Source organism: Brachypodium distachyon, chromosome 3 (assembly GCF_000005505.3).
Source record: "Brachypodium distachyon strain Bd21 chromosome 3, Brachypodium_distachyon_v3.0, whole genome shotgun sequence".
NCBI lineage: Eukaryota > Viridiplantae > Streptophyta > Magnoliopsida > Poales > Poaceae > Brachypodium > Brachypodium distachyon.
The window spans coordinates 13,663,072-13,688,460 of NC_016133.3; the positions used below are offsets into that span (position 1 = coordinate 13,663,072).

General features: G+C 50.3%; 2 protein-coding genes and 1 non-coding gene across 3 annotated transcripts; 1 reads left to right on the top strand and 2 right to left on the bottom strand.

Moving 5' to 3' along the window:
- Positions 1 to 1,333: 1,333 nt before the first annotated feature.
- LOC112271858 (CRIB domain-containing protein RIC10-like) lies at positions 1,334 to 3,258 on the bottom strand. Its single transcript, XM_024462057.1, has 5 exons — positions 3,088 to 3,258; positions 2,844 to 2,932; positions 2,606 to 2,709; positions 2,417 to 2,498; positions 1,334 to 1,869 (listed from the first exon to the last, which is right to left on the bottom strand). The coding sequence occupies exons 1-5, from the start codon at positions 3,189 to 3,191 to the stop codon at positions 1,616 to 1,618; spliced, it is 633 nt and encodes a 210-aa protein (XP_024317825.1). The 5' UTR covers positions 3,192 to 3,258; the 3' UTR covers positions 1,334 to 1,615.
- Positions 3,259 to 3,709: 451 nt separating this feature from the next.
- Positions 3,710 to 3,931, bottom strand: LOC112272129. The gene has a single exon (XR_002965825.1). It is a non-coding gene; the product is annotated as a small nucleolar RNA U3 (small nucleolar RNA).
- A 2,577-nt stretch (positions 3,932 to 6,508) lies between these two features.
- On the top strand, positions 6,509 to 18,380 carry LOC112271638 (the record flags this gene model as incomplete). The annotated part of the gene is made up of 9 exons (XM_024461361.1): positions 6,509 to 6,580; positions 7,021 to 7,160; positions 7,504 to 8,203; positions 8,610 to 8,969; positions 14,853 to 14,972; positions 15,069 to 15,639; positions 16,501 to 17,417; positions 17,712 to 17,932; positions 18,344 to 18,380. Coding segments are annotated over exons 1-9 (3,138 nt in total), but the record flags the coding sequence as incomplete, so codon positions are not given.
- Positions 18,381 to 25,389: the final 7,009 nt, after the last annotated feature.

Sequence of the window (25,389 nt, forward strand, 5' to 3'; positions counted from 1 at the left end):
AGAGCCAAACTTTCAAAACAAGTACTATCAGTACCTTCAAAATTATTTGAATTATATTCTGGAAAATGAACATGCCTCTCTTTGTTTGAAAACACTGTAACAATATAATATTGTTGGATCTTGTAAATGTTGTAATGAATTAGTGGTCAAATTTGTATTTTGTAGACCGTGCTAGTATTTGACATGATAGCTTGCAGCAGAAGGAGGGAGTACATATATTGGGTTATGCTTGCCTATAATTGTCTAGAGGAAGAGAAGCCCATCTTGTCACTTCTTGACTTCGGTGGGAATTTAAGTTTCAAGCTTCGTAACTAAAATCGTTTAAAGAACAAAATATGTCTCTAAAACCGCCTAGGTCGTGATGAAGCATGTTGCCCTACCCGTCAATTTGTGGAAGATAGAATGATTGGAATTGATGCAAATGTATGGAGGCACACAATGTGAAATTTAAATGATAAGGAGTAGGATATCTATTTGTTAGTAATGCAACAAGTGAATATTTGTTAATTGTTAATAGTGAAAAATTTGGGTATAGAACAAGAATCCTATTAATAAGTGGTCACATATTGGAATAGCAGGTACTCAGGACATACGTCCCAGTTAGCGGAGGGTGTGTTGCCCATTGTGTTTTGAATTTTATATGAGAGGAAAAAAATTAATAAGTGACCTGATATAGTTTAAAATAAAAGTGACCACATATCGATTTCCTATAGGGGAAGTAGCGGCCCTTAGGACATACGGCCCAACTAGCACAGAGTATGGTCATTAATGAGTTTCGGGTTACTTGTGGGAGAAAGGCAATCACCAAACTTTCTACAGGAATAGCACCCTCTTAGGACATTCTACTATGTTGCAAGACCGTATAGGCTGAACGCTATTCACAGTCACGTCCGGAAATGGACAGATCTTGAAAGTGCATGATTTAGGAGGATTGATGCGTGAGAAGCCTCTTAGGTGCCCAGTTTAACGGTTCAGTCTCGCACTGTCTCTTTCACCCCCTCTTCGTTCATGGTCATGGGGACAGTTTCATTTGAATAGTTTTCGGAATTTGGGGCTGCCGGGAGCATCGAAACTTAAATTTTGACCGAATTTCGGGGGGTGATTCAAACTTCTTTCTGTCATTTTTGACCCTCTCCTCCACGGCTCCAACTAGGATGGGTGACATGATATGGCAAGGAAGAAACCATGGTACTAGCAACCATCCATTGTACATGCCTTTGAGAGCTACAAATAAAAAATAATAATCATTCGTGGTGACCTTTCCTGTAGTAGCGTGGTCAACTAGAACGACAAGGTATCGACTGTCAAGAGACCATTAGGCTAGGTATACCACGGCTGGCCTTATATTAGAAGCTGTCATTCTCAAAACAACCTTTTCTTTTCCTGGATCAAATAGCCGAAGCTGTCATAATCAATCACTGGCAAACTAATTAATTAGCCTTACCCTGAATCTCTTACAAGTCACATCTGAAGATCATATAGTCAATGTTTTCCTTTCAGCTAAACTTGAAATCAATCGAAAATTGAAATGATCTTGTGTATTCCTATTTCAAAGATTTAAGTTTTTAGAAAAAAAAATCAGGATCCTTAGAAAGGGGGTACAAAATAGGATGGCCTACACGATCCGGATTTCATGTTGTATGTTGTTGGCATCAACGGTATCAGGATTGGATGAAAATGAGCCCTTGGATCTTGATGATCTTGAGGACCTTGATGATCTCGATGATGCTGTCGGCGAACTGTTCTTGGAAGATTTCTTCCTCCTGGACTTCCTGGGAGGCTTTGGTATGTCTGGGTATGGGGTGTTCTCTGGACTGCCATTTTCGGGGAGTATACCGTAGGGTGATATATCTCGAGGCTGATCAAAATCTGCCAAACAAGAAGTTCAAAAATCAGCGACAAAAATACAGGTCAGTGTTTTCAAAAGCCTTTTCTTGCGCATTAAGGAAATTTAGATTTATTTGTGCATTTTTGTCACCAAGTTATGATGGAACAGAAAATATAATAATTAGTTTGGTGGATATGTAACTTTGAATGTGATAAGTACAGTACAATACTATATTTTAATGAAGAAAATTTCGAGAGCTCATTCCTTATAATTTAGTCCATGATCCATCCACTAGTCCATTGGTTCAGTTGTTTAATAGCATCATGTGTGCCTGCAACTCTGATACGCCATCCCGATTAATTCATGAACCAACAGAAGAAGATTGCTAAACATATATGGCAACATGAGAGCACGTCCTTATGACAACTAACAGCATGTTCCCTTCCTCATTTACACACATAGCCATTATAATAAACAAGGCAGAATCTTCTTCGATCCCATGATGGGAACAGAAGCAATTGAGTTTGAGAGACCAAAACATGTGCAGCACTGCGAGAGCTGAAGATCAGAAGATCTGAAAAAAAATACCTTGAGAAGCCCAGGAGGTTCCAGTAGACGGCGCGAAGTTGTTCAACGACGAAAAGTCCTGCGACCCCTTCATGTCATTCATCTGCAAAGCAAATTTCGTGGTATACTCAGCTTCCAAACCGAGCCATGTCAAAAGATCACGAGGGATTTGCAGCATTGTTCTGAATTTAAATTCTGTCAGATATGTACCCAGCTAGGAGAAGCAGCACTGCCTGTCGGGCTGTCCCAACCGATATGCGCGACATGCTTCACGTCTGTTGGGTAACCAATCTCTATTTCTTGCTCCTTCACCACTGCAATCGTGGTGTACAAAAGAGAAGGGTGAATAAGCTAGCCAAAATGGTTATCTAAAAAGCAAGGTAATTAAAAAACAAGCATGTAACTGAAGGCAAAATGTTCAGAATCCGACATGGCGAACATTGCATACCGAAGATTTGAGAGATGACTCTGAGGCCCTTGAAGACCCCTTTCATCTTGTATGCCATTGCTAAATGTTGTGTGCAGCAACAAGAAGCCCTTCCGAAACAAAAAACACAACAAGAAACAAGGTGAGCGATGAGCTGTATTTGCTGAAAGAATTTGCATCAGTGACCGGATCATATGATCTGAAGCAAGACCGACAACACGAAATAAAACGCGGTGGTAGATGGTAAAATGGGTCATGTGCATACCTCAAGATTGAAGGTGATGCACTTCTTGGTTGTTCAATGGGAGCAGGCAGCATTTCCATCACCTCCCATCCTTTATCTTCAGAAATGGCATTTGCAGACATCATCCACTGGGGGGACTCTTATTTGCTAGGACTTATGGAAGTTGGCAGCACATTCCAGGCAAACCAAACTGGCGACAGGCATGGAATAAAGAAAGGACTTGCTTAGCTCTATGATTATGTTAATGCTCCCTTTAAGATAATGGCAACATGACTACGGATCTATCCTAACACTAATTCTTTGATATTCGTCAGTAAAATCTGAAGCAAGAGGCATATATTCAGATGCAATAATCCAACTGTAAAGAGTACAGGGCATTGTTCTGAAGTCCTGGGCCACTCATTCTTCCCCTGTATACGGGCTGTTGTCTGGCAGACACAGCTAGGAAATTCAATAGGCGGATTACATTATGGCAGGACGATGCAGCCACGATGAGAAACAGCGTTATGAATCAGTCAAGAACCGTGTTTTTTTGGATGCTCCCAGATCCCACAAAACCATATATATTTTCTCTAGCAGATCTCCAAAACCCATTAAAAGCAAGTTCAGAAACTAAAACCAAATTTGCAAAAAGAATTTGGGGAGTCTGTCAGACAACCTCTGAGCCACCCTGCACCGGTGTGAGAAGCCAGGCAGGAACGATCCTCTACAGCCGTCGGATGGATCCAGGGACTCATCCAGGCCGTTATTCACGCTCTGGCCCAGAGGTCAGAATGCATCAACCAGACTTAAGTTCTTGCCTCCTTTTTGGTAAAGGATGTAGCGGTACGATCCTATAGAACAGATCCTGTTCAAGTAAGGTCGTGCTAGGTGAGGCAGAGCGCTGATTATATGCTGGTCGTGATTCTAGTAAACAGTCAAGGTGGGACTAAAGTTCCGGTTCGCAGAGCAGCGCTTCTGAAGGAGGATTCGTTGGTGGGTTGCTGTTGATCCCGTCTGGCAGATAATGGCCCATGTAATTCGGCCGAGAATGAAGCCCAGCCCACCGCGGTTGCAGTTGATCCCCGTCTGCGCAGAGAGGACTTGGGTTTGAGTTGGGTTTGACCTTTTGTACATTTGCAACTTAAAACGGGCTGCTTGTTTTAGCCCATTAGAATGTATAAAGGGTCATTAAAAAAAAAAAGAGAGAAGGAAAACAGGAGCTAGCCAGCCTAGCTTATCCCAATATGAGAATGAGGTACTCCAGGTGTACCCGCGTATACTTTGGACAAGGTGGAGGGCCGGTAAAAATTATGCAAAGAAGGAAATGCCGTGTCAAAGTTCTTTCACTGAGTCCCATCGACAGCGTGTTTTAGGACCCCAGCTTCCTCCACAGTAGCGACACGGCATTTTCTGATTTCGGGGCAGAGCCCAGAAACCTGAGGCTCGATCTCAGCACTGACGGGATAAATCCTTTCGGAAACATGAACAACAAGCACAACACATGGTCAGTGATCTTGTTTGTCTACAACCTTCCTCCATGGTTAATCATGAAGAGAAAGTACATCCACATGTGCATGCTCATACAGGGTCCACAGCAGCCGGGAGCTGACCTAAATGTGTATCTGCAGCTAGTGAAGGATGAGCTGAAGCAGTTTTGGAACCCAGGTAGAGTGGTTTGGGACGCAAACATGAGGGAGTACTTCACGATGAGAGCAGCGCTTCTGACCTGCGTGCATGACTACCCCGCAAATGGAAATACTTCATGCCAGGTGACACATGGCTACAAGGCCTGTACAAAGTGCGGGTAAAACACGACATTGGAGAAGTTGCCCGCTTCATCCAAAATTGTTTACATGGGCCACCGAAAATGGTTGGATGCTAAAGACCCTTGGAGGGATGACAAGGAAAGGTTCAATGGGAAGACGGAGCACGGGACAGCGCCGAAGGAGAAGTCTGGTATGCAAATCCTCGAAATTGTGAACGGTCTTGAGGTTGTCCCCAGAAAGATTGCTGCGAAGAAATATAAGGAACCTGAAGGCGTCGTGTGAAAAAGGAGGTCCGTATTCTGAGACCTGGAGTACTGGGCACATTTAGAATGCCGCCACAGCATAGATGTCATGCACGTGGAGAAAAATGTATGCGACAGCATGCTGGGATTGCTGATGAACTGTCGCAGCATGGGTCTTTGACACCGGGGGTGTGCGGGCACCCCCTTTTTAGGTTCGGCAGAGGGCGACGGGGATCGCTCCGGCGATCGCCGGCGGGGCTGATGCGTGGCCTGCAAAAACGCTATGAACACATGCACGCACGTTTTACCCAGGTTCGGGCCACCCAGAGGTGTAAAACCCTACGTCCTGCTTGTCTGAGCTCGTATTATCGAAAGATTGAGTGTTTACGAGTTGCCGGGGGAGGGTCCCTGGGTGCTCTCTTTTTGGCTAAGTGCTCCTTGCTACTCTAGGCTAGGGCTAGTAGTGAACCGTGACTTAGTCCAACGAAAAAACCCGAACCCCTTGACCGTTGGCGGGGGTCCTCCTTTTATAGCCAAGGGGATACCACAGGTGTCACGGTGCATGGATTACAAGTGGCGAGCAGGGAGCTTGGGCAGCTCCTCCTCGTTGCGCTGGCAGACATGCAAGAGCGCCAGCCCCGCGACTAGGGTCTAATACCCTATAAACTAGCTCTGGGCAGCCACTTTTTGCCTGACTAGACGGATAACCCCCCTCTTGTCGGCTCATGAAATGTGTCTTGCGCTATACTCCTTGTCCTGGCGACCCTGCACACTGGGCGCCTGCCGTGCGCCCACGTGGCGCTGCTGCTCTGTTTGCTCGGCCCTTCCTTCGCAGCAGGAACCTGCGCCCGGGAACGCCTCCTCTCGGCAAGTTACCTCCCGAGAAGCGCCCCGGCGAGATTATTCCCCGAAGCCCCGCTAGCCCTGCCGGGTTGGTAGCTTGCCGGGCAGCTTGCGCGTTGCCGCCTGAGGTGCGATCCTCCTAGGGACCAAGCGATGCGACCCACGCGTCGTGCAGCGGTGGCACCCTGGGTGCCACTGGTGCGACAGTAGCCCTCGGGCGTGGGCCGGCAACACCTGTTCCCGGGCGAACCCTTCCCTGGCCGGTTGCCGCGCTACGCCCCAACAGACGCGTGGGGTCCCGATTCGTCTCGGGCCCGTGTCTCTTCATCTTCCAGTGACCCCACCGTTACGGGCGAAGGGGTGGGTGCGAGATTTCCGCCCTAACCTTCCCCTTAAATAGGGAAGTTAAGGCCACTTACCGCATTATCCCCACGATCTGTAGTTACCCCAGCGCACCCGCTGGGTGCGGAAACAACCGTTACCGAACGGCGGAGTGTTATAAAGCTTAACTGCTGTGCTGAGGGGTAAACACTTAGCCTCCCAGCCTTCTTCTTCCATCTTTTCGCATCTTGCGCCCGAGAACCTTGCCAATCTCCCACCCACGCTCCCATGGGTCCCCCCACAACCAGGAAAGGGAAGGAGGTGAAGCCCTCGAAGAGCAAGAGCGTGGCGGCCGCCAAGGCCGCCGAAGAGAAAGAGCTGAAGAAGCAGGAGATGCGGGCCACGCTTGCCTTCTTCCGGCCCGGCTACAACGGCGAGGCGCTGGGCAAGCTCCAGCCCGCCATCGCCTCGGACTTCAACAAGCACGGGAAGACCCCGATCTTCCCCGCCGGCGGCGACGTCCAGTCCACCGACTTCCGGGTGTTCGCGCGCTTCATACTCGCGGGTTGGTGCCTCCATTCTCCCTCTTCCTCCATGCACTCATGGAGATGTACTAGCTGCGGGTGGCGCATCTCCACCCCATGTCCCTCTACCTCCTTGCCATCTTCTCCTTCCTCTGCGAGAGATTCGTCGGAGTGATGCCATCGGTGGCGTTGTTCCGGCACTACTTCTACCCCCTCATCGAGAACAAGAAAGCGATGTCATCGGGGGTGGTGTTCCATGCCCGCGACCGGATGAAGTCAGAGTTCATCGTCCGGTCGGACAAGAAGATCGAGAAAGAGTGGCGCACGGACTGGTGCTGGGTCCGTGTGGACGAGCCCGAGGAGTTCATCTTTCTGCCCACCGAGTTGCCGCTGAAGGCCCCCGGCTGGCGGGACCGGTACCACCGTGACGCCAACCTCCTCCCCATCGTGGAGAAGATCAAGGCCCTTCGGCTTGCCGGGCTCTCCGATCTCGACGTGGCGCGGGTCTTCATCACCCGGCGTTCCCTCCCCGCGTGGGCGTACACGGGGGTCGGAGACAGGACGTGCCTCTGCCAGGAGGGCATGGACAAGGAGCCACTCTAGGTGTGGGTGAGGGGGATCTCCGGCGAGGATGCTCCCTTCGCGAAGTTGCCGCCGGGGGTCTTCGCCCTCCACTTTGGCGTCCCCGACTTGAGCAGCATCATCGGCTCCTTCCCACCCGGCAACGAGTGGGGGCTGATGGACGATTCCCCCACTCAGTCCCTGCTCTCCCCTCCGCCCGCACCCCGCGGGACAGGCGCAGGAGGAGAGCGGGAGCGAGTCGGAGGCCCGCCAGCCCCACGACTTGTCCTCCTCCAACAAGGCGGACCGGGTTGCCGCCGTCCGGGAGGTCATCCCCGTGGATGACGACGAGGAGGAGGACGACGACAACGCGCTCCTGATCGTGAGCAGATCAAGGGCGCGCACAGCGGCCGCGGCTACCTCCACGGCGGCTGCGGCGGCAACCGCCCCCGCGGTGGCTACCGGCTCCACGACCACGACCGCCTCGGCGGCGTCCCCCGGCACCCCCGCGGCGACCACCCCCGCAGCGGTCGCCGGAGCCATGGCGGCGACCACCCCGGCAGCGACCGCCCGCGACCCGGCAGCGACTACCCTAGCAGCAGTCGCCGGCGACGCGGAGGCCGCCACACCCGCAGTGGCCGCCGACACCGTGGCGGCTCCTTCGATGGTTTCTGTGGCGCCTCGGGCCGCGGCAACCCCACGGGCACCCACTGCGCGAGGGATCTTCCGGGGCTTCGCGCTCCGACGCAACCCCCCGAATGCCAATTTGTCGGCAAGCGCCGGCAAGAGGGGGAGGGACGATTTTCCACCTGCCGCGCCGAGCAAGAAGGCGCACACGGACGCTGGCAGCGGCGCCGACCCGGCGACCCAGCCCCGATGGAGGTGGCGCCGGCAACAGGTACAACATCCTCCCCGCTTCCTTACCTGCATTTTCATTTGTCAGTTAATCCTGCAACTGTACCTTCTCTTTCCGCAGGCGACGCTCCGCCCGCAACAGACCCCCCGGCGACACCTGCCGGGACTGAGGAGGAGGGGGAGGCTCCCCCCCACAAGCTCAGTGGCCCTGCAAGGTACTCATCCAGAGCCCCCGCGTCTGCCTCCGTGCAACTCATTTAGCTTCTCGATTCTCACCCATCACTTGGAATCCCATCAGTTGTGATCCAAGCGTCGTCGACCGGGGGCACCGGTTCCTTGACGCTGTCAAGGACCAGCAAATGGCCTTCGTTACCTCCTTCAACCAGGTGAGGGAGCACCATGCGATCGCTAAGAGCCAGCTTGGCGAGGTGCGGCTGGCCGTGGAGAAGGAGCGACAGGAGCTCTCCCGGTTGCGGGAGGAGACTCGCCTCGCCCGGGAAGCCCAAGACGAGGCCACAGTGCCGGTCGTCCCAGAGGAGGAGCTCCATCGACAGTTGGAGGCTCAGCACACCGAGAACCAGGAGGCCCTGGGCTCGCTGAAGGCGGCGCAGCTGAAGGCCGAGGAGGAGCACAGAAAGGCGCTCGCCACGGCCCAGGCCCGCCTCGACGAGAAGAGCGACCTAATCACCCGCTACACCGGCCAGATTCAGGGCCTGTGCGTCAAGCTGGAGGTGCAGACCAAGACCACCGAAGGTGCAGTGACCGCAGCAGCCCGGCACGAGATCCAACTCAACGCCGCCAAGGACAAGGTGGCCCGGCTCGAGACCGAGCTGGCCGCTGTCCGGGAGGAGCTCACCAAGGCCGGTGAGGACAATGCGGCCAAGGCCGCGGAGCTTGCGTCGCAGGCGAGCCTCCTCCGCAAGGCCAAGAAGGCCGCGCTTGACACCCGGCTCCACCACGGCACGCTGATCGGGCAGTGGCAGCTGGAGACCGAGAAGCTGCTCAAGATCGCCCAAGCGTTGCGCGACCTGCTGCCTCGGTTCGAGCTGCAGGCCGCAGAGGTGGACGGCACGGACGTCACCACGCTGATCCCGTTCTTCTCCAACTTGGTTGGGAAGTTCGCGGCGCTCGACGTCTGGATCACCAAACCCCAAATTGCTAACCTTTGCATTATTCAAGCCTCAGGTTCTTAACCTACGATAAACACCTCAATGCATACACGCATTAATGTGCTCATCGCAAGATTTTGCAACATGAATATCATTACCAAAACTCTATGGAAGAGAGTAATTACAAAGCTCATACAAGGAGCAGAATAATAATTATTACAAAGAGAGGACACATGTCCCAACATTACATCATTACATCAGCAGAAGTCGAATTATGCCCGAGTACGGACAAGAATACAGCATGGCCTGAAGAGGTTGGAAGTTGGAAGGAAACCCGCCATGAGTCTCAGAACTCTGATCTGGATCTCCTAGCTAAACATTGAATTCAACGTCATGCTCCACGAAGAAACTAGCGGCTCACCTGCTCTGCTGGAACCTCTGAAGAAAACAACGTTGCAAAGCAACTGAGTACAAAGTACTCGCAAGACTTACGGGGAGATCTATGCTAGTATGCAACATGTCTCAAAGGGGGGTAATGTGGGGTTATGCAGCAGCAGATATATCTGGAGAGACACAGTAATAACAACGTCTAATGAGAGGATGAGAAGCGTCTACCCAGTGAGGTGATTAACCTATTTACTAAACACCAAACAACACAATCCTCATATCACCCCTCAACACCCTGTAAGGAAGCAATCCAAAGGAAACTCACACTTAAGCAGTTTTAAGCATATCCATGATTAAGCCTAATTACTACTCAAGTTTATGAGATTAAGTTGGTTAAGTTCTCTATGATTAAGTAATGACCAACCAAGTCGTCCATAACCGCGGACACGGCTTTTCGAAAGATTTATCTCTGCAGGGTGTGCCAATTACCCGTACACGTTCGTCCAACCCTTATTGCCACTCGAGTAGGAACACACAAAAAGGTGTGTCGGCTGGATTGGGTGACACGACATTTCCAAGCCTCACAACTAATCCAGGGAACCAACCAACTGAGTCTAATCCGAAACAAGAGCCCGACCGAAGCGTCGTACGGACTCAAGAGTTGCGTGGACAGCCGGTAGTGGTTCAGTGTCCGCAGAATGACCACTCCAGACTAGTGCCACAATCCTATATGAATGCAAAGTCACCAACAAGTCTCCACGAATCTCTGTGTGCATGCAATGCAAATGCCAAATGGAACGCCCAAACTATGTGGCCCCTGGAAGAGCTGTGAAACGAGTACTAAGCCGAGGGGGAACCCATATATTCTCCCACGAGCGGTTAGCGCGAAGTTTCTTAGGTCGGCGAAAACGAGAACTCAGTCATTAGGTCGGCGCCAATGGAACAAATCACCAGTGCATTAGAGCACGGCCTCTCATCGTTGCCTTGTTCCAGTTTAATATCATATCACAGTTTAATAATTGCAATTTAGATACAGGAAGTAGCATGCGGATGTAGCAATTGTGGAACCCCAGATATAAGGACACTAGACTCGCAACTAAGCATGACATCTAATGACCAAGATGTAGGGCAACAACAAACATGTGACATGGTAATAGGACAAGTAACAAGACATAAGGCAATAAGTAGAGCTGACTAAAGCTATGCAATCCTAAAGGCATTGTGACAGGACTGAGAACGTAACTTAGTGCAAGAATGAGAGAGAGGCATTGGGTATAAACAACATGGTCAAGGAATGACTGCTTGCCTGGAGTACTCAATTGCCCGGAATTGAGCAAGAATCCTGGAAGAAGAATACAAGCGTAGTCTTCGTCGTAGGAATCGAAGACTAGCAAGGAAGAAACAAATACACCACATAAAAGGAAAGTATAAGCATACAATATACACATGATAATTGATATGCGCAATCAAAGAATGATGCGTGACATAGGGATGATGCATGACATATTAAGTATTCCGATAGTAAATCCGATTTACAATTTGCCAAGTTAAATGGAGTCCGAAAAATAATACACATAGCATCTAAACAACTCCATATGTAAGGAATAGAATTTAATTGATTAACTACACACAACAATGTGATAGTTGTATTAGCATGCATGACAATGACATGAATAGGTGCGATGCATGCTTTAAGACAAGAACAACACAAGGATCCGACTAGGTCGGGGTTGCACACACTAATGGAAACAAGGTACGTGCAACTATCGACACTATCGGTACAAACACGGGCATCTCATAGAACACATGCAATTCATATATCGCGCAACCTACGGGTCTACGGCACAAAACTCCAAGGTTCTACCTTTGTTGCGTGCCACGGCGTAGTCGATGTAGTCGACGTTGTCAAAGTAGTCGTACGGTCGGGGTAGTCGTACACGTAGGCGTTCGCGGCTCCTTGTACGTAGTCGTACGCAGCTACTCATTTGGCTCCCGGGTTCATCTTCATGGCGTCTTTCTCGGGCAGCAGGAACGGAGGAGCACCAACAGCAAGAGGGAGAGCAGCAGCAGCAACCGAGAGAGGGAAGCAACAACAGCAGCTAGGAGAAGGGCAACAGCAGCAGCGAGGGACAGAGAGCAACGGCAACAGCAACCAAGAGAGCGAGAGCAGCAACCAAGAGAGCGAGTGTTGGAAATATGCCCTAGAGGCAATAATAAATTTGTTATTATCATATTTCATTGTTCTTGATAAATGTTTATTGCCCATGCTATAATTGTATTGATTGGAAACTCAAATACATGTGTGGATAAATAAACAAATACCGTGTCCCTAATACGCCTCTACTAGATTAGCTCGTTGATTAAAGATGGTTAAGGTTTCCTAACCATAGACATGTGTTGTCATTTAATAACGAGATCATATCATTAGGAGAATGATGTGATGGACAGACCCAAACCTAAACATAGCTTTTGATCGTGTCACTTAAGTTTAAGTTGCTTATGTTTTATTATGTCAAGTATTATTTCTTTAGACCATGAGATCATGCCACTCCCTAGTACCGGAAGAATACTTTGTGGGCATCAACCGTCATCTCGTAACTGGGTGATCATAAAGGTGTTTTTCAGGTATCCCAGAAGGTGCTTGTTGGGTTGTATGGATCAAGACTGGGATTTGTCACTCCTTGTGACGGAGAGATATCTCTGGGCCCTCTCGGTAATATAACATCCTAATGAGCTTGCAAGCATGCGACTAATGTGTTTAGTTGCGGGGGTATTATATTACGGAACGAGTAAAGAGAACTTGCCGGTAACGAGATTAAACTAGGTATGGCGATACCGACGATCAAATCTCGGGCAAGTAATATATCGCGAGACAAAGAGAATTGGATACTGGATTAATTGAATCCTCGACATAGTGGTTCAACCGATGAGATCTTCGTGGAATATGTGGGAACTATTATGGACATCCAGGTCCCGCTATTGGTTATTGATATTTGATCATGTCCACATATTCTCGAACCCGTAGGGTCACACACTTAACGTTTCATGTTGCTTGGGTTAGATGAGATAAATGATGATGATATCGAATTATGATTCGGAGTCTTGGATGGGATCCTAGACGCAACGAGGAGCTCCGGAATGTTCCGGAGATAAAGATTTATATATGGAAAGTTGTTTTCAGGGTTCTGGAAAGTTTGGAATATTTCCCGGTTTTGACCGGGAAGCTTCTAGAAGGTTCCGGAGGGATTTGGAGGGTTCCACCTTGAGGCCCACCTATCCCTGGGCTAAATGGGCCTGTGAGGGAGCACCCTGGCCTTAATGGGCCGAGGGGCTAGCCCACAGGGCCCATGCGGCCAGGAGGAGAGTCCTGGCCGCGGGAGAGTCCTGGCCGCATGAGAGTCCTGGCCGCCGGAGAGTCCTGGCCACGGGATAGTCCTGGCCGGCCACGCCTCCTCTACCCCTATATAAATAGAAGGGGGGGCAAGGGAGAGAGACACCCCAAGCTTTCAGTTGGATCTCTCTCCCCTGAGCCCTCCTCTCCTCCTCTTCTCACGCGCACGGCGTAGCCCTGCCCGTGAGAATATTCACCATAGTCACCACGCCGTCGTGCTGCCGGGATCTCGTCTACCTCTCCCTCTCGCTTGCTGGATCGAGGAAGGAGGAGACAACGTGAAGCTGAACGTGTGGATACCAAGGAGGTGCTGTCCGTTCGGCACTGAGATTGATCTCATTGAAAGTTCCACTACACCAACAATGATCTCGTGATCGTAATGCTTAGCGGTCTACGAGGGTATGGTGTTCATGATCCCTCTCGTTACATACATCTAGTATATATATTCTTGGGTTTCTTCCGCACTTCTTGTAGGAAATTTTTTGTTTCCTATGCAACGAACCCAACAGTGGTATCAGAGCTAGATCTATGCGTAGATGTTTTGTACGAGTAGAACACAATTTAGTTGTGGGCGTTGATGTTCATATTGCTACCTCCTTTGTGCACTATCGGATTTTGCGGGATAGTGGGATGAAGCGGCTCGGACCAACCTTACTTGTCTTCGCACAAGAGACCGGTTCCGCAATTAACATGCAACTTGTATTGCATAAGGCGGCTGGCGGGTGTCTGTCTCTCCCACTATAGTTGAAATCTGATTTGCAATGGGAGGCCTATATGGTTAATAAGCAATTTGTATATCACCGTTGTGGCTTTTGCGTAAGTAAGAACGGTTCTTTTAGTGCAGCCCCTAAAGCCACGTAAAACATGCAACAACAAAGTAGAAGCGTCTAACGTGTTTTTGCAGGGGCATGTGATGTGGTATGGCCAAGATATGATATAATATATTTGATGTATGAGATGATCATGTTTTGTAATATTTCACGACTTGCATGTCGATGAGTTTGGCAACCGGCAGGAGCCGTATGGTTGTCTCATTAATTATTGTATGACCTTCGTGTCAATGATTTAATCGCCATGTAATTGCTTTACTTTATCGCTAGTAGTAGCAATAGTCGTAGTAGCAATAGTTGGTGGAGGCAACTATACATGACGCCCGAGGACCTAGGCGCCATGCTGGTGATGATGGAGATCATGCCCGTGCTTTGGAGATGGAGATCAAAGGCACACGAAGAGAAGGCCATATCATGTCACATTATTTATGCATGTGATGTTTATCCCTTTTATGCATCTTATTTTGCTTAGTTGACGGTAGCATTATAAGATGATCCCTCATTGTTAATATCAAGATAATAATGTGTTCTCCCTTAGTATGCACCGTTGCAAAAGTTCGTCGTTTTGAAGCACCACGTGATGATCGGGTGTTATAAACTTTACGTTCGCATACAACGGGTGTAAGCCAGTTTTACACATGCAGGAATACTTTGGTTAACTTGACGAGCCTAGCATGTACAGACATGGCCTCGGAACACAAGGAACCGAAAGGTTAAACATGAGTCATATGAATGATGTGATCAACATGCTGATGTTTACCATTGAAGCTACTCCATCTCACGTGATGATCGGACTTGGTGTAGTGGATTTGGATCATGTGTCACTAAACAACCCGAGGGATGTTGATTTTAGTGGGAGTTCATTAGTAATTTGATTAGCTTGAACTTATTATCATGAACTTAGTCTAATTGCCTTTGCAAATATGCTGTAGATCAATGGCTCGTACTACGTTCAATATGAATACTCTCCTAGAGAAAGATAAACTGAAGTCCAATGGAAGCAACTTTACGGACTGGTTCCGGAATGTGAGGATTATCCTCGAAGCTGCCAAAAAGGCTTATGTTTTTGATGCCGCGCTTGGTGCAGAACCCGCAGCAACTGAGTCTGCTGACGTTAGGAACATTTGGCTGACTCAATCTGAGGACCACAATGTAGTTAGGTGCGGCCTCTTGCTTGGTATGGAACCTGAGCTCCAAAAGCGTTTTGAGCACCACTCGGCATATGCTATGATTGGGGAACTGAATACTTTATTTCAGACCCAAGCCCGTGCGGAGAGGTATGATGCCTCCGAAAGGTTCTTTAACTGCAAGATGGAGGAGAACAGCTCCGTTAGCGAGCACGTGCTCAGAATGTCTGGGTACGCCGACCGCCTGAGACAACTGGGAATTGAGATTCCTAATGAATTAGGCATTGACCGGGTTCTTCAGTCACTACCACCTAGCTATAAAAGTTTTGTGGTGAACTACAATATGCAAGGGATGGATAGGACACTTCCTCAGCTCCTCGCGATGTTAAAAACCGCGGAGGTGGAAATCAAAAAGGAGCATCAAGTGTTGATGGTCAATAAGACCACCAGTTTCAAGAAGGCAAAGGGTAAGAAGGGAAATTTCAAGAAGGGTGGCAAAACTGTTGCCACTCCCGCGAAGAAGCCCAAATCTGGACCTAAGCCGGATACTGAGTGCTTCTACTGCAAGGGGACTGGCCACTGGAAACGTAACTGCCCCAAGTACTTGGCAGATAAGAAGGCTGGCAACGTCAAAGGTATATTTGATATACATGTTATTGATGTGTACCTTACTAGTACTCGTAGTAGCACCTGGGTATTTGATACTGGTTCAGTTGCTCACATTTGTAACTCGAAACAGGAGCTACAGAATAAACGAAGACTAGCAAGAGATGAGGTGACTATGCGCGTCGGGAATGGATCAAAAGTTGATGTGATCGCCGTCGGCACGCTCCCTCTACATTTATCTTCGGGATTAGTTTTAAACCTTAGTAATTGTTATTTGGTGCCTGCGTTGAGCATGAACATTATATCAGGATCTTGTTTAATGCAAGACGGTTATTCATTTAAATCAGAGAATAATGGTTGTTCGATTTATATGAGTAATATCTTTTATGGTCATGCACCACTTGTGAATGGTTTATTTCTATTAAGTCTCGATAGTAGTGACACACATATTCATAATGTTAATGCCAAAAGGTGCAAAGTGGATAATGATAGTTCAACATATTTGTGGCACTGCCGTCTAGGTCATATTGGTATAAAACGCATGAAGAAACTCCATTCTGATGGACTACTTGAATCACTTGATTTTGAATCATTTGATACATGTGAACCATGCCTCATGGGTAAGATGACTAGAACCCCGTTTTCAGGCATAATGGAACGGGCCAGTGACTTGTTGGAGATCATACATACTGATGTGTGCGGACCAATGAGTGTTACAACGTGCGGTGGATATCGTTACTTCCTAACCTTCACAGATGACTTGAGTAGATATGGGTATATTTACTTAATGAAAAACAAGTCTGAGACATTTGAAAAATTCAAGGAATTTCAGAATGAAGTGGAGAATCATCGTAACAAGAAAATTAAATTTCTACGATCGGATCGTGGAGGTGAATATTTGAGTTACGAGTTTGGCACGCATTTAAGACAATGTGGAATTGTTTCACAACTTACGCCGCCTGGAACACCACAACGCAATGGTGTGTCCGAACGTCGTAATCGTACTTTATTGGATATGGTACGGTCTATGATGTCTCTTACTGATTTGCCACTGTCGTTTTGGGGTTATGCATTAGAGACAGCCACATTCACTTTAAATAGGGCACCATCTAAATCCGTTGAAACGACACCGTATGAATTATGGTTTGGCAAGAAACCTAAGCTGTCCTTTCTTAAAGTTTGGGGATGCGAAGCTTATGTAAAAAGGCTACAACCTGATAAGCTCGAACCCAAGTCGGAAAAATGCGTCTTCATAGGATACCCTAAAGAAACAATTGGGTACACCTTCTATCACAGATCCGAAGGAAAAGTGTTTGTCGCTAAGACCGGGTCCTTTCTAGAGAAGGAGTTTCTCTCGAAAGAAGTGAGTGGGAGGAAGGTAGAGCTCGATGAGGTTATTGAACCTTCTCTCGAATTTGAGTGTAGCGCAGCACCAGAAACTGTTCCCGTGCATCCTGCATCAGCTAGAGAGGAAGCTAATGATAATGATCATGAAGTTTTGAATGAGACAACTACTGAACTTCGCAGGTCGACGAGAACACGTAATACTCCTGAGTGGTACAATGTTCGTGTCATGAATGTCATGTTGTTGGACAACGATGAACCTGCGAATTATGAGGAAGCGATGATGAGCCCAGACTCCGAAAAATGGTTAGAAGCCATGAAATCCGAAATGGGATCCATGTATGAAAACCAAGTATGGACTTTGGTAGACTTACCGAATGACCGAAAGGCCGTTGAGAACAAATGGATTTTCAAGAAGAAAACAGATGCTGATGGAAATGTTACCGTCTATAAAGCTCGACTTGTCGCAAAAGGTTTTCGACAAATTCAAGGAGTTGACTACGATGAGACTTTCTCACCCGTAGCGATGCTAAAGTCTGTTCGGATTATGTTAGCAATTGCTGCATTTTTCGATTACGAAATCTGGCAGATGGATGTCAAAACCGCGTTCCTTAATGGTCACATTGAGGAAGAGTTATACATGGTTCAGCCCAAAGGTTTTGTCGATCCTAAGGATGCTAATAAGGTATGCAAACTTCAGCGTTCCATTTATGGGCTGAAGCAAGCATCTCGGAGTTGGAATCTCCGTTTTGATAAGGTGATCAAAGGGTTTGGATTTGTCCAAACTCACGGAGAAGCTTGTATTTACAAGAAAGTGAGTGGGAGCTCTGTAGCATTTCTAATACTGTATGTGGATGACATATTGCTGATTGGGAATGATATAGAACTTCTTAAAAGTGTTAAAGGCTATTTGAATAAAAGTTTTTCAATGAAAGACCTTGGTGAAGCAGCTTACATATTAGGCATCAAGATTTATAGAGATAGATCAAGACGCCTGATAGGACTTACACAAAGTACATACCTTGACAAAGTTTTGAAAAGGTTCAAAATGGATCAAGCAAAGAAAGGGTTCTTGCCCATGTTGCAAGGTAAGATATTGAGTAAGACTCAGTGTCCAGCTTCGGCAGAAGATAGAGAAAAGATGAATAGTATCCCCTATGCCTCAGCCATAGGCTCTATTATGTATGCCATGCTGTGTACTAGACCAGACGTGTGTCATGCTGTTAGTTTGACTAGCAGGTACCAAAGTGATCCAGGAGTGGAACACTGGACAGCAGTTAAGAATATCCTTAAGTACCTAAAAAGGACTAAAGAAATGTTTCTCGTTTATGGAGGTGACGAACAGCTCGTCGTAAAAGGTTACGTCGATGCTAGTTTTGACACTGATCCGGATGACTCCAAGTCTCAATCCGGATACGTATTTATTTTGAATGGTGGTGCAGTTAGCTGGAGGAGTTCCAAGCAGAGCGTTGTGGCAGCATCAACAACTGAAGCGGAATATGTGGCTGCTTCAGAAGCGGCACAGGAAGGAGTTTGGATGAAGGAGTTCATATCTGAACTTGGTGTGGTTCCGAGTGCGTTGGATCCCATGGACATCTATTGTGACAACACTGGTGCCATAGCCAACGCCAAGGAGCCGAGGTCTCACAAGAATTCCAAGCATATTAAACGCCGGTTTCACACTATTCGTGAATATGTCAAGGATGGTGACATAAAGATTTGCAAAGTACATACGGATATGAATGTCGCAGACCCGTTGACTAAACCTCTTCCACGAGCAAAACATGATCAACACCAAGACTCCATGGGTGTTAGATTTATTACAATGTAAACTAGATTATTGACTCTAGTGCAAGTGGGAGAGTGTTGGAAATATGCCCTAGAGGCAATAATAAATTTGTTATTATCATATTTCATTGTTCTTGATAAATGTTTATTGCCCATGCTATAATTGTATTGATTGGAAACTCAAATACATGTGTGGATAAATAAACAAATACCGTGTCCCTAATACGCCTCTACTAGATTAGCTCGTTGATTAAAGATGGTTAAGGTTTCCTAACCATAGACATGTGTTGTCATTTAATAACGAGATCATATCATTAGGAGAATGATGTGATGGACAGACCCAAACCTAAACATAGCTTTTGATCGTGTCACTTAAGTTTAAGTTGCTTATGTTTTATTATGTCAAGTATTATTTCTTTAGACCATGAGATCATGCCACTCCCTAGTACCGGAAGAATACTTTGTGGGCATCAACCGTCATCTCGTAACTGGGTGATCATAAAGGTGTTTTTCAGGTATCCCAGAAGGTGCTTGTTGGGTTGTATGGATCAAGACTGGGATTTGTCACTCCTTGTGACGGAGAGATATCTCTGGGCCCTCTCGGTAATATAACATCCTAATGAGCTTGCAAGCATGCGACTAATGTGTTTAGTTGCGGGGGTATTATATTACGGAACGAGTAAAGAGAACTTGCCGGTAACGAGATTAAACTAGGTATGGCGATACCGACGATCAAATCTCGGGCAAGTAATATATCGCGAGACAAAGAGAATTGGATACTGGATTAATTGAATCCTCGACATAGTGGTTCAACCGATGAGATCTTCGTGGAATATGTGGGAACTATTATGGACATCCAGGTCCCGCTATTGGTTATTGATATTTGATCATGTCCACATATTCTCGAACCCGTAGGGTCACACACTTAACGTTTCATGTTGCTTGGGTTAGATGAGATAAATGATGATGATATCGAATTATGATTCGGAGTCTTGGATGGGATCCTAGACGCAACGAGGAGCTCCGGAATGTTCCGGAGATAAAGATTTATATATGGAAAGTTGTTTTCAGGGTTCTGGAAAGTTTGGAATATTTCCCGGTTTTGACCGGGAAGCTTCTAGAAGGTTCCGGAGGGATTTGGAGGGTTCCACCTTGAGGCCCACCTATCCCTGGGCTAAATGGGCCTGTGAGGGAGCACCCTGGCCTTAATGGGCTGAGGGGCTAGCCCACAGGGCCCATGCGGCCAGGAGGAGAGTCCTGGCCGCGGGAGAGTCCTGGCCGCATGAGAGTCCTGGCCGCCGGAGAGTCCTGGCCACGGGATAGTCCTGGCCGGCCACGCCTCCTCTACCCCTATATAAATAGAAGGGGGGGCAAGGGAGAGAGACACCCCAAGCTTTCAGTTGGATCTCTCTCCCCTGAGCCCTCCTCTCCTCCTCTTCTCACGCGCACGGCGTAGCCCTGCCCGTGAGAATATTCACCATAGTCACCACGCCGTCGTGCTGCCGGGATCTCGTCTACCTCTCCCTCTCGCTTGCTGGATCGAGGAAGGAGGAGACAACGTGAAGCTGAACGTGTGGATACCAAGGAGGTGCTGTCCGTTCGGCACTGAGATTGATCTCATTGAAAGTTCCACTACACCAACAATGATCTCGTGATCGTAATGCTTAGCGGTCTACGAGGGTATGGTGTTCATGATCCCTCTCGTTACATACATCTAGTATATATATTCTTGGGTTTCTTCCGCACTTCTTGTAGGAAATTTTTTGTTTCCTATGCAACGAACCCAACAGCGAGAGCAGCAACGGCAGAAGGGAGGCTTGGGCGGCTGGGCTGCGCAGGTGGGCCAAGCTAGGCCGACGAGGGGGTGCTGGAGCTGCAGGCGGGTGGCGGGCGTGGAGGCGGTCGCCGGCAGCTCACAGCAGGCGAGGGAGGCCGTCGGCGCGAGGCCACGGCAGGCGGGCATCGCGGCCAGGAACAGAGGCCGGGAGGAGGTGCTCGTGGGCACGCGCGGTAGAGGGCGGAGCAAGAAGAGAGGGCGTGTGCGCGGGCGGACGCGGGAGGAGGCGGCGCGCGGGGCTAGAGGGCCGCGGGAGGATGGCGCGGGGAGCGGTGCGCGCGAGGGAGCTTGGCGGCGGGGGCAGGCACGGCCGGAGGAGGCGGCGCGCAGCGGCGGACGCGGGAGGAGGCGGAGCGGCGCGGCGCACGTGGTCGTGCGCGGTGGTGGCGGCCGAAGGGGATTGGCGGCGAGCGCGGGGCAGAGCTGTGTGGGGAGCACGGGGAGGCGCGCGGAGCAGAGGGCAGGCGGCGCCGGTGAGACGGAGCCGAGCTGGCAGCGCGCGACAGAGAGCAGAGGAGGGGGCGAGCGGGAGGAAGAAGAAGAAGGGGAGAAGACGAGCGGCGGCGGCCAGGAAAGAAAGAAAAAGAAGGAAAAAGAAAAAGAGAGGAGGGGCTTAAAAAGCTAGTGTTAGGGTTTGCTAGGTGGGCTTTTGGGCCAACAAAAGTCTCACACAAAAATACAAGTTTTGCAAATTTAGTTTTCGCAATAAGGATAAGAGGCAAGATGGAGGTCTAATTAAACCCGGATTTATTTTGTCAAACTCAAATTAGATTTTCTACAAAAATAATTTTAGGCTTTCGCGAACACGCGAAAAGGCAAACACATTAAAAACAGCTTCGTGTAAATGAATAATTATTTCATGCAACATGATTCTAATGACATGGCAAAATAATTATGATGACATGAGCATGACAACAATTAAATTATAAAACAGTCCAAAAGGGTTTAAAAGGAAAAGGGTTGCTTTCAGGCTGTTACAGCGCACTCCCCCCGCAAGCGTCCTCTAACACCCCGGCCACACGCAGGTTTAGGGACCACACTTAGTGAGGCAGCGTTCAGTTATGTTTAGTTTTCAGAGAGTCTATCGTTCAGGTCTAAGCACTTAGCTTTTCGTTCGGTCCCGTGCTCGGTATGCTTGCTGGAGGGGTGCGCCTGGAACGCCGCCCTTGAGAGAGCCTGTTCGAGGGATCCGGCAGGAACGTTGTGGCAGGATCGCCGCCGGCGTCAAGCGCCGATGACGATGCTACCGCCGTGTCTCCGCAGCAACCCTCGCTTTCGAAAGAGCCCTTGCCTTCGGAGGACCTGTTCCGAGGGGTGCAGTAGGGACGCCGTGACATCCTCGCCACCACCGGCAGACGCGGGTGATGAAGACATCACGGCGTCCTCGCGGCAGCCCTCGCTGCTTGGGGAGATACCCTCTGGAGGGATGCAGCAGGGACACTACGACAGTGCACCCACCGGCGCCAAGCGCTAGAGGAATGCACCCCCATAGTGTCTCCGCGGCAACCCTCGCTCCTTGCGGAGATACCCTCTGGAGGGATGCGGCAGGGGCACTGTGGCAGTGCACCCGTCGGCGCTGAGCGCTGATGGCATGCACCACCACAGTGTCTCCACGGCAACTCTCGGCCCGTTGCCGCTCGCTAGAGGAGGTGTGACAAGGACACGGCGGCAGTGCACCCACCGGCGCCGAGCGCTGGTGGGATGCACCACCACCGTGTCTCTGCGGCACCCCTCAGCGTGGGCTCGGTGGAGGGATGCGACAAGGACGCGATGGCTGGGCACCCGCCGGCGGCGAGCGCTGGACGAATGCACTACCATCGCGCCTCTGCGGCACCGCTTGCCTTCGCAGCCTCTTCCTTGGCTTCGCTCTGAGCTGTTCCATGGTCGAGACACCCCCTTTATAGGCGCAGGGGAGGGGCTTGCCACCGCGCACGCTAAATCACTGCAGCTCACGCGGCTCCTCGCCCCTTGAAGTGCGGTACGGTCTTCGCCACTCTGCATGCCAAGTTGCTGTGGCACACGTGGCGGCTTCCTCCTGAATCAGAGGCCTCGAAGTGCGGCGAGTCCCTCGTGATGCGGTCACTCCACACCACAAGGCGCCGCTACATGCCACGGCCCGTGGGTGGTCCACGAGCATTACAGTGTGCAAGATTCCACCTTTACCCTGCACATTAGATTCTTACCAAGCTCGAGATGCTGCAAAATTTTTTTCGCAATTCACGAAAACACAGAGCAGTATGGATAACTCTCCTGCCTCCCAGCCCCCAGGCACAGAAGGATCGATGCCAAACTTGGATGTGAGCACTTTTATTTCCCAGACGCAGAGACTGCGTGATGCACGTTGCGAGAAGCCCGACAACTGCATGCCCCGTGCCGGAGTGATCCGGCAACGGGTTAACGTTTTCGACGCTCCGCCAGCCCCCTGCTCACAACTAAGTATGGAAAGAGATTTCTGTGCACCTAGAGCAGGAGACAGAAGGGGGAGGAACATGCAAATAAACGAGGCAACCTTGAAATTCAAGAAAAAGCACTTATCTTTATTCACAGTAACTAGTGGTTTCAAACGGGGGTTGCCCGGCTACATTAGTTCGAGAGGTATGCATTGGCGGCGTCACCTGAGGGTCGGGCTCCACCGCTTCACGGGTAGAACTTGCGCAAGTGCTCAATATTCCAGCTATTTTGCACCGGCAAGCCTTCTTCGGTTTCCAGCCGGACAACCCTCGGCCTGGTCACCTGCACTATCCGGAAGGGCCCCTCCCATTTCGGAGTCAACTTGTTCCCGGCCTTCGTTTCTTATATCCGGCGCAGGACAAGGTCTCCGTTCTCGAGCCCCCGGGGACGGACTCGCCTGTCGTGATAACGACGGAGTCCCTGCTGGTAGCGCGCGGCTCGCACAGCAGCCCGGCATCAAAGCTCTTCGATGAAGTTCAGATCGTCAACCCTTTGCTCGTGTTGGCTGGAGTTGCCGTACGCGCGTACCAGGGGATATCCGTGCTTGGGCTCAAGGGGCAGCACCGCTTCTGCCCCGTAGACAAGGGCAAAAGGAGTTTCGCCCGTTGCCCGGCTAGGTGTGGTCCTGATTGACCACAGCACAGGCTGGAGTTCTTTGACCCAGTGCTTCCCGTGGCCTTTGAACTTGTCAAAGGTTCGTGTCTTGAGCCCCCGCAACACTTCCGCGTTGGCACGCTCTGCCTGCCCGTTACTCCTTGGTGAGCAACAGACGCGAAGTGTATCTTGGTGCCTATGCCCTCGCAGTAGGTCTGGAACACCGTGCTCGTGAATTGCGTGCCGTTGTCGGTGATGATGCCATTAGGCACACCAAACCGGCACACAATGCTCTTGAAGAACTTGATGGCTGCCTGGGCGGTCACCTTCCGCATTGGTTCCACTTCCACCCACTTGGAGAACTTGTCGATGGCCACAAGCAGGTACTCGTAGCCGCCAACCGCTCTCGACAACTTGCCGACGATATCCAGCCCCCAGACCGCGAACGGCCAGGAGGACGGAATGACTTGCAGGGCCTGCGCCGGCTGGTTGCTCTTCTTCGCATGAAACTGGCACGCCTCACACGTCTTCACCAGCTGCACTGTGTCGGCTAGGGCTGTGGGCCAGTAGAAGCCGTGCCGAAACGCCTTGCCGGCCAGGGCCCGGGACGCCACATGGTGGGAGCACGTGCCCCGGTGTATCTCTTCCAGTAGCGCGCGCCCCTCGTCCTGGGGCACGCAAAGCAACTTGACTCCATTTGCACGCCTTCGGTAGAGGTTGCCGTCCATCACAGCGTACATCTTGGCTTGCCGGGCCACGCGCTCCGCGGCAACGTCATCTTCCGGGAGGGCTAACCCTTCAGGCAGCGGGCGATATCCACCGCCCAAGGCGGGGTCTCCCTGCCAACGTATGACGCTGTGTCGGCGGCATGGACCTCTGCCGCCGCGGGGTTTCCTTCGGTTGCCGGGGGGGGGGGGGGGGCTTCCCCGGCAGCCGGCTTGGGGCGACTGATGGCGCAGTTTGCCTGTGCCAAAACACCCCCGCCGGAACCCTCCGGTGCTCTGCTACCAATTTGGACAGCTCGTCAGCCGCGAAGTTGTCCTTCTGCTTGACGTGCTCAAATCACAGGCCCTTGAACTTGCGTTCTAGCTTGCGGACCTCATCCGCGTACGCTGCCATCTGCGGGCAGTCATAGTTCTTGTTGACCTGGTTGATCACGAGTTGGGAGTCCCCGCAAACGACCAGGCGCTTGATATCCAGAGCGATCGCCGCCCGCAACCCGGCGAGCAGCCCTTCATACTCTGCCGTGTTGTTAGTAGAGTTGGGAAAATCGAGTTGAATGGCGAACCTCAACTGATCTCCCGTCGGCGACTCGATGATGACCCCGGCGCCTGCTCACTGGAGGCTAAACGCGCCATCGAAGTACAGGATCCAGTGGCCTTCCTCCAGCTTGCCTGGCAGGCTGGTCTCAGGCTCCTCTTTTACACCCGTCGACGTCCACTCCGCGACGAAGACCACCAGGGCCGCACTCTTGATGCTCTTGGAGTTGGTGAAGTGCAGATCGAACTCCGACAGCTCCATCCTCCACTCGGCCACCCTCCTGGTGGCTTCACAGTTGGTGAGGGCTCGCTCAAGGCAGAACCCCGACACCACCGTGACGCGGTGCGCCTGGAAGTAGTGGCGCAGCTTGCGGGACGCGAACAGAATCCCTAGCAGGAGCTTCTGCACCTGTGGGTACCTCGTACGGCGTCGCGCAGCACCGTGCTGACGAAGTACACCGGGTGCTGCACGAGCTGCTTGCGCGGTGCTGACGCTGCCTGCTCGG

What these genes read in the sequence shown, in the direction of transcription:
- LOC112271858 (XM_024462057.1), bottom strand. Translation starts at nt 3,191, where the DNA reads ATGATGTCTGCAAATGCCATTTCTGAAGATAAAGGATGGGAGGTGATG. An exon ending in GTGCTGCTTCTCCTAGCTGG is followed by an intron (nt 2,499 to 2,605) that starts GTACATATCTGA and finishes TTTGCTTTGCAG; the next exon opens with ATGAATGACATGAAGGGGTC. An exon ending in AACCTCCTGGGCTTCTCAAG is followed by an intron (nt 1,870 to 2,416) that starts GTATTTTTTTTC and finishes CTTGTTTGGCAG; the next exon opens with ATTTTGATCAGCCTCGAGAT.